At 46.3% G+C, this 13,356-nt stretch overlaps 1 protein-coding gene across 2 annotated transcripts in view; it reads left to right on the top strand.

Annotated features, from left to right (window-relative positions):
* The window catches only part of ddb1 (damage-specific DNA binding protein 1), an 81,886-nt gene that overhangs the window by 37,096 nt on the left and 31,434 nt on the right, over window positions 1-13,356 (top strand). The window contains exons 6-11 of one of the 2 annotated variants that reach the window (XM_081373227.1): window positions 2,685-2,782; window positions 2,869-2,991; window positions 4,643-4,678; window positions 5,641-5,724; window positions 5,810-5,926; window positions 8,364-8,466. In XM_081373227.1, coding sequence (XP_081229353.1) covers window positions 2,685-2,782; window positions 2,869-2,991; window positions 4,643-4,678; window positions 5,641-5,724; window positions 5,810-5,926; window positions 8,364-8,466 — 561 coding nt within the window. Of the gene's footprint in view, window positions 1-2,684; window positions 2,783-2,868; window positions 3,028-4,642; window positions 4,679-5,640; window positions 5,725-5,809; window positions 5,927-8,363; window positions 8,467-13,356 lie in introns of both variants that reach the window. The other variant, XM_081373226.1, reaches the window with a different exon arrangement.

Genomic DNA, 13,356 nt, shown 5'->3' on the forward strand with positions numbered 1-13,356 from the left:
GACAGCAGCGTAGCAGACAGTAGCGTAGCGGACAGTAGCCTAGCGGACAGTAACGGACAGTAGCGTAGTGGACAGTAGCGTAGCGGACAGTAGCCTAGCGGACAGTAACGGACAGTAGCGTAGTGGACAGTAGCGTAACGGACAGTAGCATAGCGTACAGTAGTGTAACGGACAGTAGCGTAGCGGACAGTAACGGACAGTAGCGTAGTGGACAGTAGCGTAGCGGACAGTACCGGACAGAAGTGTAGCGGACAGTAGCATAGCGGACAGTACCGGACAGTAGCGTAGCGGACAGTAACGGACAGTACCGGACAGAAGCGTAGCGGACAGTAGCCTAACGGACAGAAGCGTAGCGGACAGTAGCCTAACGGACAGTAGCGTAGAGGACAGCAGCGTAGCGGACAGTAACGGACAGTACCGGACAGAAGTGTAGCGGACAGTAGCGTAGCGGACAGTAGCGTAGCGGACAGCAGCGTAGCGGACAGTAACGTAGAGGACAGCAGCGTAGCGGACAGTAACGGCAGTACCGGACAGAAGTGTAGCGGACAGTAGCGTAGCGGACAGTAGCGTAGCGGACAGTACCGGACATAAGTGTAGCGGACAGTACCGGACAGAAGTGTAGCGGACAGTAGCCTAACGGACAGTAGAGTAGCGGACAGTAACGGACAGTACCGGACAGAAGCGTAGCGGACAGTAGCCTAACGGACAGTAGCGTAGCGGACAGTAGCGGACAGCAGCGTAGCGGACAGTAGCCTAGTGGACAGTAACGGACAGTAGCGTGACGGACAGTAGCGTAGCGGACAGTAGCGTAACAGACAGTAGCGTAGCAGACAGTAGCGTAGCGGACAGCAGCGTAGCAGACAGTAGCGTAGCGGACAGTAGCTTAGCGGACAGTAGCGTAGTGGACAGTAGCGTAACGGACAGTAGCCTAGTGGACAGTAGCCTAGCGGACAGTAGTGTAGTGGACAGTAGCATAGCGTACAGTAGTGTAACGGACAGTAGCGTAGCGGACAGCAGCGTAGCGGACAGTCGCCTAGCGGACAGTAACGGACAGTAGCGTAGTGGACAGTAGTGCAGCGGACAGTAGCGTAGCGGACAGCAGCGTACAGTAGCGTAGCGGACAGTAGCGTAGCGGACAGTAACGGACAGTAGCGTAGCGGACAGCAGTGTAGCGGACAGTAGCGTAGCGGACAGCAGCGTACAGTAGCATAACGGACAGTAGCGTAGCCGACAGCAGCGTAGCGGACAGTAGCGTAGCGGACAGTAACGGACAGTAGCGTAGCGGACAGTAGCGTACAGTAGCGTAACGGACAGTAGTGTAGCGGACAGCAGCGTAGCGGACAGTAGCCTAGCGGACAGTAACGGACAGTAGCGTAGTGGACAGTAGCGTAGCGGACAGCAGCGTAGCGGACAGTAGCCTAGCGGACAGTAGCTTAGTGGACAGTAGCGGACAGCAGTGTAGCGGACAGCAGCCTAGCGGACAGTAGCCTAGCGGACAGTAGCCTGGCGGACAGTAGCCTGGCGGACAGTAGCCTGGCGGACAGTAGCCTGGCGGACAGCAGTGTAGCGGACAGTAGCCTGGCGTACAGTAATGGACAGTAGCGTAGTGGACAGTAGCGTAGCGGACAGCAGCGTAGCGGACAGTAGCCTAGCGGACAGTAGCGTAGTGGACAGTAGCATAGTGGACAGTAGCGTAGCGGACAGTAGCTTAGTGGACAGTAGCGGACAGCAGTGTAGCGGACAGCAGCCTAGCGGACAGCAGCCTAGCGGACAGTAGCCTGGCGGACAGTAGCCTGGCGGACAGTAGCCTGGTGGACAGCAGTGTAGCGGACAGTAGCTTAGCGGACATTAACGTAGCGGACAGTAACGGACAGCAGCGTAGCAGACAGTAGTGTAGCGGACAGTAACGTAGCGGACAGTAACGGACAGCAGCGTAGCGGACAGTAGCCTAGTGGACAGTAGCATAGCGGACAGCAGCGTAGCAGACAGCAGCGTAGCGGACAGTAGCCTAGTGGACAGTAGCATAGCGGACAGTAGCCTAGTGGACAGTAGCGTAGCGGACAGTAGCGTAGCGGACAGTAGCCTAGCGGACAGTAGCGTAGCGGACAGTAGCGGACAGTACACTTAAGCAGGATCGAGCTGGTCTCATTTAATCATGTTGAGTCATCTCAGTCTAAACCTAAACACGCTAATTTATTATCAGCACAGATATTTCATGTAGGAAAGCATTTCAACAAGCTTTTGAAATCTGACCTTTTTAAGCTGTTAATGATAGGTCAGTCATTGACGATTGAGATTGACTGTTTTGAACCGGATGATTTTTACAGCCCAAACTGATCCATACACCATTTCTGAAGCTCTTATAGTTAATCCGTCAGAACCAGTTAGGGTTAGGGCCAGTTATATCTGAGCCAGCTCCTTTTAGACTCCAAGGCACTTATTTGTCCATAACAATATTCAGAGATCTCCAGTTGTTTGTGGTTTACTGGATAAGGATTTTTACAATTATGTTTTACTCCCAATTTCTTCCTGATAAAAGGTTTCAGAGCTTGTTAAGATTTATTTAATTTTTCCTTTAAGACTCGTCATAACATTTTAAAGTCTTTGGTTATCTGTGTCTGTGTGTTTAGAAAACTGTAGCTTTAACGAACCGCATCTAAAGTGTGTGTGTGTGTGTGTTCCAGTGCCGGAGCCGTTTGGCGGCGCTATAATCATCGGACAGGAGTCCATCACGTATCACAACGGGGACAAATACTTCGCCATCGCTCCTCCCACCATCAAGGTTTGACCATCTCTGTGTGTTTCAGGCTGTGGTGTGTGTGTGTGTGTGTGTGGGGTGTAAAGTGTGTGTTGTGTGTGAACCCACAGCAGAGCACCATCGTGTGCCATAACCGCGTGGACCCGAACGGATCCCGGTTCCTGCTGGGCGATATGGAGGGCCGACTGTTCATGCTGTTACTGGAGAAGGAGGAGCTGATGGACGGAGCAGTGGTGCTGAAAGACCTGCGGGTGGAGCTGCTGGGAGAGGTGACACACACACACACACACACACACACACACACACACACACACACACACACACACACACACACACTGGACAGAGCAGGGGTGCTGAAAGACCTGCGGGTGGAGCTGCTGGGAGAGGTGACACACACACACACACACACACACACACACACACACACTGGACAGAGCAGGGGTGCTGAAAGACCTGCGGGTGGAGCTGCTGGGAGAGGTGACACACACACACACACACACACACACACACACACACACACACACACACACACACACACACTGGACAGAGCAGGGGTGCTGAAAGACCTGCGGGTGGAGCTGCTGGGAGAGGTGACACACACACACACACACACACACACACACACACACACACTGGACAGAGCAGGGGTGCTGAAAGACCTGCGGGTGGAGCTGCTGGGAGAGGTGACACTCTCTCACACACACACACACACACACACACTGGACGGAGCAGTGGTGCTGAAAGACCTGCGGGTGGAGCTGCTGGGAGAGGTGACACACACACACACACACACACACACACACACACACACACACACACACACTGGACAGAGCAGGGGTGCTGAAAGACCTGCGGGTGGAGCTGCTGGGAGAGGTGACACACACACACACACACACACACACACACACACACACACACACACACACACACACACACTGGACAGAGCAGGGGTGCTGAAAGACCTGCGGGTGGAGCTGCTGGGAGAGGTGACACACACACACACACACACACACACACTGGACAGAGCAGGGGTGCTGAAAGACCTGCGGGTGGAGCTGCTGGGAGAGGTGACACTCTCTCACACACACACACACACACACACACTGGACAGAGCAGGGGTGCTGAAAGACCTGCGGGTGGAGCTGCTGGGAGAGGTGACACACACACACACACACACACACACACACACACACACACACACACACACACACACTGGACAGAGCAGGGGTGCTGAAAGACCTGCGGGTGGAGCTGCTGGGAGAGGTGACACACACACACACACACACACACACACACACACACACACACACACTGGACAGAGCAGGGGTGCTGAAAGACCTGCGGGTGGAGCTGCTGGGAGAGGTGACACTCTCTCACACACACACACACACACACACACTGGACGGAGCAGTGGTGCTGAAAGACCTGCGGGTGGAGCTGCTGGGAGAGGTGACACACACACACACACACACACACACACACACACACACACACACACTGGACGGAGCAGGGGTGCTGAAAGACCTGCGGGTGGAGCTGCTGGGAGAGGTGACACTCTCTCACACACACACACACACACACACTGGACAGAGCAGGGGTGCTGAAAGACCTGCGGGTGGAGCTGCTGGGAGAGGTGACACTCTCTCACACACACTCTCTCACACACACACACACTGGACAGAGCAGGGGTGCTGAAAGACCTGCGGGTGGAGCTGCTGGGAGAGGTCACACACACTCACACACACACACACACACACACACACACACACACACACACACTGGACGGAGCAGTGGTGCTGAAAGACCTGCGGGTGGAGCTGCTGGGAGAGGTGACACTCTCTCACACACACTCTCTCACACACACACACACTGGACAGAGCAGGGGTGCTGAAAGACCTGCGGGTGGAGCTGCTGGGAGAGGTGACACACACTCACACTCACACTCACACACAGACACACACACACACACACACACAATGACCTCTGCTCGTGCTCTGTGTTCCACACTCTGATGGACGTCTGTGTTGCTGTAATCAGCGGTGGAACGGATCACAAAATTCACTATTCGGATCATTTACGGTTTTTGAGTCTCGGATCAACAAAAAAAAGTGTGTGTGTATAGTATATATGGGGGAGGATGTAACTTTGCTTTTCATTTATCACTTAAAGCTCACTTGAAGTTCTTCGATACCACATCAGAAACTGCTAGCCTAACTGATGAAAGCAGAATACTAAATAACAAAGTTACAAAGTCTAACAATATTATTCAGGTACAGAAGTTAATAATTAAGCATACATGTAAAATTACACTTTATTCACTGTAGAAATTAAATAGTTTCATCTTTGTTAAAGCTGTATTTTGTTTTATTAACATTAATGACAGACGACAGCAGGAATATTAGGCTGCTGTCACTTTAAGACTGAAACTGAGAACTTCCTGTTTCTCTCTCAGCTGTTCACTGATGAACCGAGAGAACCCTTGCAGAGACAGGGATGCAGACATAATGTTGTGTACATGTGTGTGTTCAGGAAACACGAAATAGGAATCTGTTCTGTATTTGAGCGCTTTATCAGAAACGCGCCTCACTCTCCCACAGAAAACGCCCAAGTCTCGATTTTCGCCTCTTTCCACGTTTAAAATTGTTTGAATGTGTAAATTGGCAAGACAAAACACGTCCAAACTATAAACTTTCACTCTATGATGTTAAATTTAGCAGTTAATCCGCGAATCATATGCGTGCCGAACCGTGGGGCCTGGTCCGTACGATCACCTGCGATCCGTTCCACACCTAGTAATCAGTGTGTGTGTGCAGATACTCACGTGACAGAACCTTCTTCAGCACACGTGTGTGTGTGTGTGTGTGTGTGTGTGTGTGTTCTAGACCTCGATCGCGGAGTGCCTGACGTATCTGGATAACGGTGTGGTGTTCGTGGGATCCAGACTGGGAGATTCTCAGCTAGTGAAGGTCTGTGATCTGGCAGATGAGTTGTTGTTCTGTGTTAATGGTGTGTTCTCTAAGGCCAGCGTGGTGTGTGTGTGTGTGTGTGCAGCTGAATGTGGACAGTAACGACCAGGGTTCGTATGTGGCAGTGATGGAGACCTTCACTAACCTGGGCCCGATAGTGGACATGTGTGTGGTGGACCTGGAGAGGCAAGGCCAGGGTCAGGTGAGCCCAGCACACTACACCACATCATCATAAGTCATATAACACATGAGTTGTGACAGACAGGTTTCACGTCCTCCATCTTTGTGAGGCTGAAGAGGATCATCTGATTCTCTGACACTGTGATCACGTCAGTCATGTCGTTCAGTGCTCCTGCTGTTAGTCTGTGAGAACAGAATTAAACACTATATACAACTGGTGTTTAACAACATATTGACAAATGCCGGCAACATTGGGGAATATGTAATCGATGTAATTAGGGGTGTCCCCGACTATGGATTTTCATAGTCGAATCAGAATCGTCAAGTCTTGCCTATAGTCGACTGATAGTCGAATCATGTGTATGGCGGTGGGGCTTTAACATTTCAAAGCCGCGATGTACAGAAAATCACACAAAGATATAGAAGAAAATGTATAAAAACATTTTGGATCAATAAAACTAAGAAATAACATAAATAACTCAAAGGCCACACTGCAGACAGGATTTGCATTTCACATGCAAATCAAATTAAATTGGCTAAATTACCTGTGCGAGCAGGCTCTAAGTACAGCACAACATCGATGCACCGAAAAAAATAAACAATTAATTTAAATTAAATTAGAACAGAATATACCTTTCTAATAAATAAAAATACAAAACGAAATAAATCAGAATCAAGTCACAAGATGAGGAGCAAATGTGTGCAAAATGCCTAAAGTGCAGGGGAACATATATTCAAAACACAAGCCACAAATAGTTAGATTAGATAACCCTGACAGATCAATAAATAAAATTAAAATAAAGAAATTATTTAAATAACAGTAGCCAGAATTTTCTACTTTGTCTTTTTAACTGCAGAAATAGCAATAACTGCTGAGTGGCAGTCTTTAGCTAAACATGTTCACAGCATCCAAAAATCTAATTAGAACCGGCTGAAAAGTTTTGAAATCACTTGTACCCTATACCCGATCGAGAGAACAAACCCAGTCTTTCACTCGGTCTGTGTCCGCTGGAGTCTTTTGTGTGCGTGGATAAAATACATTCTAAAACACTTAACGTGAAACACGTTTAACGACTTCATCTCCTAAAATAGTTAAATTAAAATATCAAATTATGTAAAGAAAACGCTTTACTATAGGAGGAACGCATTGCGTTCATATTCTGGGTTGATCTGCTTATCTGCACATAGTATGGTTTCTTAATAAAGTGTGTACTGTGTAGAGGTGTTAGTGAGGCCAGCAGGGGGCGCTCACCCTGTGGTGTGTGTGGGTCCTAACGCCCCAGTGTAGTGATGGGGACACTATACTGTCAGAGAGCACCGTCCTTCGGATGAGATGTTAAACCGAGGTCCTGACTCTCCGTGGTCATTAAAAATCCCATGGCATTTCTCGTAAAGAGTAGGGGTGTAACCCCGGTGTCCTGGCCACATTCCACACATTGGCCCTTCCAATCACGTCCTCCTAATAATCCCCTTACATTGAATTGGCTCTATCACTCTCTCTCCTCTCTCCACTATAGCTGGTGTGTGGTGAGCGCACTGGCGCCGTTGTTCTGTGGCTGCCGTCGCCTCATCCCAGTGGATGCTGCACACTGGTGGTGGTTGAGGAGAGACCCCTGATATGATTGTAAAGCGCTTTGGGTGTACAGTAGTACATATGAAAGCGCTATATAAATGCCCGATTCTATTCTATTCTACATACATTAAGCCACGTTAAAGTGCCTTTTTTAAAAGCGTTTTAAAAGCTTTTTAACGTTAAGCATTTTAGAATGTCCCGTGGAAAAACAACTTGTTAACGTTGGCCGGCAGAAGTGCGATCATGGTTTTCCTGATGCTAAATCCAGCCTTGGAGAATATCCTTTCTGATGGTGTACATCCACACTTTGGATTTTCTTATCCCAGACATTGTTAAAGGTGTAAATCCTTGCCGCCAAGACGCACCTGTGTCGGTCACGGATTGAAAGTGAAACTTAAATCTGTCACGGGGTGTTTGGATTTATTCACGCACGTTAAAAAAATATTTATTAAAAGCTTCTTTCTTTGCACATTTGTATATACAGCATTATCATAATAGGCTGAATATTAACGTATTGACAGAAAACCGGTAGTTCTATGTGAAACCAGACATTGAGCGCCCTCATATAGCCAGAGTGGCATGATCCTCGTTTCCTAACACCTCTGCGAAGATTAGACCGTGAGATCGGTAGTCGAATCAGGCTCCTCCTATCGAAGCATGGAATCTTCGACTGTTCGGGGTCACCCCTAGATGAAATCTTTCACGTTGATGCGCCATTGCAGCCCTACATGACATTAACGTCGTTTGTTAGGAGTTCATGTTTGTCTGTAACTAGCTTTATCACATCAGTGACGCAGTGTATCATCAGCTAGGATGAAGCCTGTGTGTGTGTGTGTGTGTGTGTGTGTGTGTGTGTGTGTGTGTGTGTGTGTGTGTGTTCCTGCAGTTGGTGACGTGCTCCGGAGCGTTTAAGGAAGGCTCTCTGAGGATTATTCGTAATGGTATAGGGATCCATGAGCACGCCAGTATCGACCTGCCCGGGATCAAAGGTCAGATCTTTGCTGTTGATCTCCTGCTGCTAATATGCTGTGAATCACAATATATCTCTATATTTTCTTCAGTTCTTTTCTCTGCTGTATGTGTTGATGTTTCAGTCGTGTAACATGTTGAATTGGGGAACAAAAACTGCACGGTTATATTTCTTTATCAGTTTTATATATTATTGGGACTTTCTAATTCACTGTCAGTATCTGTCAGACTCTGCTAGGAGCTGATCTGCCCATCATCAGGAACCACAGATTCAGCACGACTTCTATAACATGTTTGCATTTTGGCAGTTTCATCTTGAATGAGCAGTGTGCAGCATTTTTGTGAACCCTTGCTTCGCTGTGTGTGTGTGTGAGAACCGTGTCCTCAGCGTTTCTACTGTCGGGGCAGTGTGAGCAGGGCTTAAACAGGCGGGTGGGGCCAATAGCCTCGGGTCAGGAACGCCGAGCCCAAATCTGCTGTTTCTTCACCGCAGCGCTTCACTAAAACACACCCGTAACACGCCTCTCTGGAACAGCGTCGCACACACACACATCATTTCACCAACTAATGGAAGTTTTATCAGAAAACGTATCAGAAAGAAATCACTGGAAACTAGCGAGATCGCAAACCGAACATGATACAACATGATAAAAGTGGCCGTTTGCTGCCATTTTTTTTTTGTTTACTTCGAGATTTAAAACCTAAGCATCGATGTTTTACCACAGGGTTACAATAATAAGTGATACATGGATCATAATGAATTACTTTGTGTCAGGATTGCACATTAGTCACAGAAATAAAGTGGTTTACCGTTATTTCACAAAAGAGAGAGGATACACGTACTTAATTCAACCATGTCCTTTTCTGTTTATTTGTTTTCAGGACACTGTTTACATCATTTCAACAAATTTTCCACCAAAAATACAACCCGAGGAGCTCTAGCACTCTCCCGAAAGTTATATTTCCAGGCAGGGAAACAGAGGAAGCTCTCAAAGTTCTGGGATCCCCTCCTGGAATGGTGCTGCTCTTCTCTCTAGTAATATGGCACATTGTCTCATAGTCTTTCAGCTCAAACATGACAAACTGGGGCTCAGGTCAGGAGACAGCCTGGCTAAACCGACCGTCTGCTAGCTGACTCGCGTCACTGAGAGGCAAACTTTTGACTCTCTTTTCCAGCAATTTTATTTTAAATAGACTCTAAAATGATGTTGGCATTAGTGGAATTGCACTAGCATGGTTTAAATCACACTTATCTGACCGTTATCAGTTTGTAGCAGTAAATGAAGAGATGTCTCATCGATCACAAGTTCAGTATGGCGTACCACAAGGCTCAGTACTAGGACCGCTGCTGTTCACTCTGTACATGCTACACACACACACACACACACACACACACACACACACACACTCACACACACACACACACACACACTCACACACACACACACACACACACACACACTGTACATGCTACCATCAGGAGATATCATTAGGAAACATGGCATTAGCTTTCACTGTTATGCTGACAATGCTCAGCTCTATATTTCATCACGCACGGACGAAACTTACCAATAGTCTCTATGCACGAACGCTGCTGACATATTTCCGGTAGGATCTCAGCCGGCGTCTTTACTTCCGCATAGACAACGATTTTAGAAACTGATTCGCTAGTCGGATTTCGCGTGATATGAGAGAATACTCACCCTCAAAGTTGTTGATGTAGCTCGAAATTTTTAACTTACAATAAGTTTTTAACTGCCTCACAATATTGTTAACATCATTCACGTTAACCGCTGGAAGTTCTTGTAAACAGAGAGTGTAATTTGCCATTATCTCCACCTAATGCAAAAACGGCTTCTGACGCAGCACCGGATGTAACTGGGCGGGCTGAGACAAAATGCGGACGCGATCTTGCATAGAGCCTATTCACAAAATTAACAGAATGCACAGCTGATATAACAAACTGGATGACTAGGAATTTCCTGCTACTAAACTCTGAAAAAACTGAGATTCTAATTATTGGACAAACACTTCCTCGCTTTATAATCTAGAATACCGTCTAACACTTGCCAACCTGTAAGCATTTGTCACCAAAACCTGGTGAAAAAAATCGATCGTCGTTTCAATTAACGATCAATTAATCGATTAATCATTAGCCTTAATACTGTAATGTGCGTCCACTGCAGTGGCATATAGCCAACAGCATGACAGGGTCTGCAAATGCAGCTCTAAACGCTATGTTCCTCACCAAATGAATGAGGTGGGTTTTTAATATAAATAAATGGCTTGTAGGATTGTTAAATGGTTCAGTGTGATTGATCATTTAATTAAATGACTTATTTAATAATCAAATATAACGATTAATACAACGTGTCAGCAACTCCGCCTCAGAAGCGTGCTTGTTAGAATGTGTACGCTCTTCCTGGGACAACGCGTTGAAAACGGAAGCTAAACCCAATGAATTCACAACGATTTAATAAGTGTTCTCATGTTATGTAATATGACAGTCCCAATCATAGAGCTGGGTTCATTCCCCAAATAGCAAGCGGGGATGATTGACAGATGCGTAAAGCCTATCATTAAACAGAGACTGAAAATCGACAGCAATAAAGACTCCTGCTGGATCCCCCTTCCACTCCCGCCGCCTGACCGATGTAAGAGGACAGGACAGTGGTCACGGCACCTCTGAGCCCTGAAGGGAAACGGCCTGGGCTCGATGTGGAAAGCTGGAATATTGTACTGAGTTAACTTAATCCTCTGGATTCGATGATCACACGGATCGCATGGATTATCTTAAAGGTTGTCTAAGCGATCCCGGGAGACGTTTCTTCTTGTTGACATTCGAATTATTGTCAAACAAAACGGAGGCTAGCTAGACCCTCCCTCCTCCTCATCCGCGCACTAACCCCCGAACCCCACCCCCACATCATTCTTGTCGGTTATTGGCTGGAACAGTTTGTTGTGTTTCGTGCTGCGGGTCGCTCTGTTTGTTGCTCGGTTTGTTTTTGTTGCAGTTTGTGGAGCCTGTGGTGTCTACAGAGACCGCGTTTTTTTACAGTGTGTTCAGGGGACAGGCAGCTAGCAGATAGTGAGGAGATGTTTGCGGTATGTGGCAAAAAATGTTTTGGCCTAAAAAACGCGTGACATGACTTAGAGCACCTTTAAAATACTCCGTCATTTATGGTCCCTCAGATAAGAGGGAGACATCATTCAGCCATGCAAATTATAAAATGCTCAAGTAATGCTGAACAATAAATCTAAATAAGTTTGAAATCGCTGTGGCTGAGTGATTATGAAAGTGCTGTTTAAAAGTGAATAAAAGTGCGCGTTTATTCATTCATTCTCAGTGTTGAGAAACGTAGCCTTCATGTGTTACGTTATTGTGTTAAAGGGGTCATATAATGGTACATGCACTTTTACAAGTTGATTGCACTGAAATGTCTGTTGGCAGTGCCTGTACACAACCATCCTATCATGATTAAAATCCATCCAGTGGTTTTGTTTTAATCTCCTTATATGTTTGACCATCTATGAAATCAAGCCGTTCGATATTGTGACGTCATAAGATCGTACGCCCCTCCCGCGATTGTGATTGACAGCCGTGCTTCAACACAAGACCCGCCCTGAGCGAGCTGTGACAGCCGTCCTCATACTAGTCCGCCATTGTTGTTATGCTGGAGTAGAATGGCGTCTACGCGATTGTGGTGTTCTGTTCTTAGATGTAATAAGGAACGCAGCAGTCATTTGGATGTTCCTAAATCTGAGCCGTTATAGATGCAGTGGCTGAGTTTTGTTTTTGAAGCGATATGCCCAAAGGATTGACGTGGGGATTCCCTCACGGGGATTCCCCACGATCGTCCATGCTTTCATGTTTACGCGAATCATTTCACACCAGACAGCTTTACAAACGAGAAAAAACGGATCGGTACCAACGTGTTACTGCTGAACCTCCAGAAGATGTGAGTGTAATGTTTTATTAACCTTTATATTAGTATTTATATTAATCTTTGCGAAATTTGCAAACCTTGCTGCAGGCTTCACGATGAATGCATCTAAGGTTTACACTCAGGGTACATTACAGCATGTTTTCCATGTACGACGTTCTCAATATAATTCATAATCCCAGGTTTATAATGAACAACACGTGGTTATTGTGTTACAAACGGTGTACGCACAGAACAGAGGGGCGGAGTGAGCAAAGCTCATTATCATTTAAAGACACATGCACTGAAACGGCGTGCTGAAAACAGAGCTGTTTTTGACCAGGTAAAATTAGTGTTTTCTTACAATACTAATGAGAATTTTTAATTAAAGTATATTACAAACTTTTAATTTAGACCCTAAAGAATCATATTAGCTTGTACAAAAATGGCATTATATGACCCCTTTAATAATAACTAAAGTACCTAATTATGTTACATATTTATTTTGTATGAAAACTAGCGCGTTCGTTACGTATGGATTAAAAGTACTGCTGTCTCAGTGCTGCGCGAGCTCTCTTTCACAAACACAGAGAGAGAAGATAACTGTACAAGGAAAACTGACGGGATAAGGTTAGATTTTGTTCTTGCTTGTTTTTTTTCTGTCAAATGTCAGAAAGCATTTTGTATTATCCATCCGTGTTTTTCAAAATTCGTTAAATGACGGACGTTTTACTGTTAACACAGCCCTCATTACATGTCGGATTCGTTTAACTTATACTTGATATTCTTTTTAGAATAAGTGATTCGTTATGCTATTATTGGACTGTCTATTCATTGTCAGCTGTTTTCTATAAATATGTTTGTACTGGCTAACATTTATTCAGCTAATGCGTGTCCTGTTTAAAATGTGCAGTGTTCAAATGCAGAGACAGTCACAAATAGAAGCCCTTTTCCCTGTGGAATTTAGGATTTTTTTTTTTATTTGTA

Source organism: Scardinius erythrophthalmus, assembly GCF_964197995.2.
Source record: "Scardinius erythrophthalmus genome assembly, chromosome: 8".
In the NCBI taxonomy this organism is placed as follows: domain Eukaryota; kingdom Metazoa; phylum Chordata; class Actinopteri; order Cypriniformes; family Leuciscidae; genus Scardinius; species Scardinius erythrophthalmus.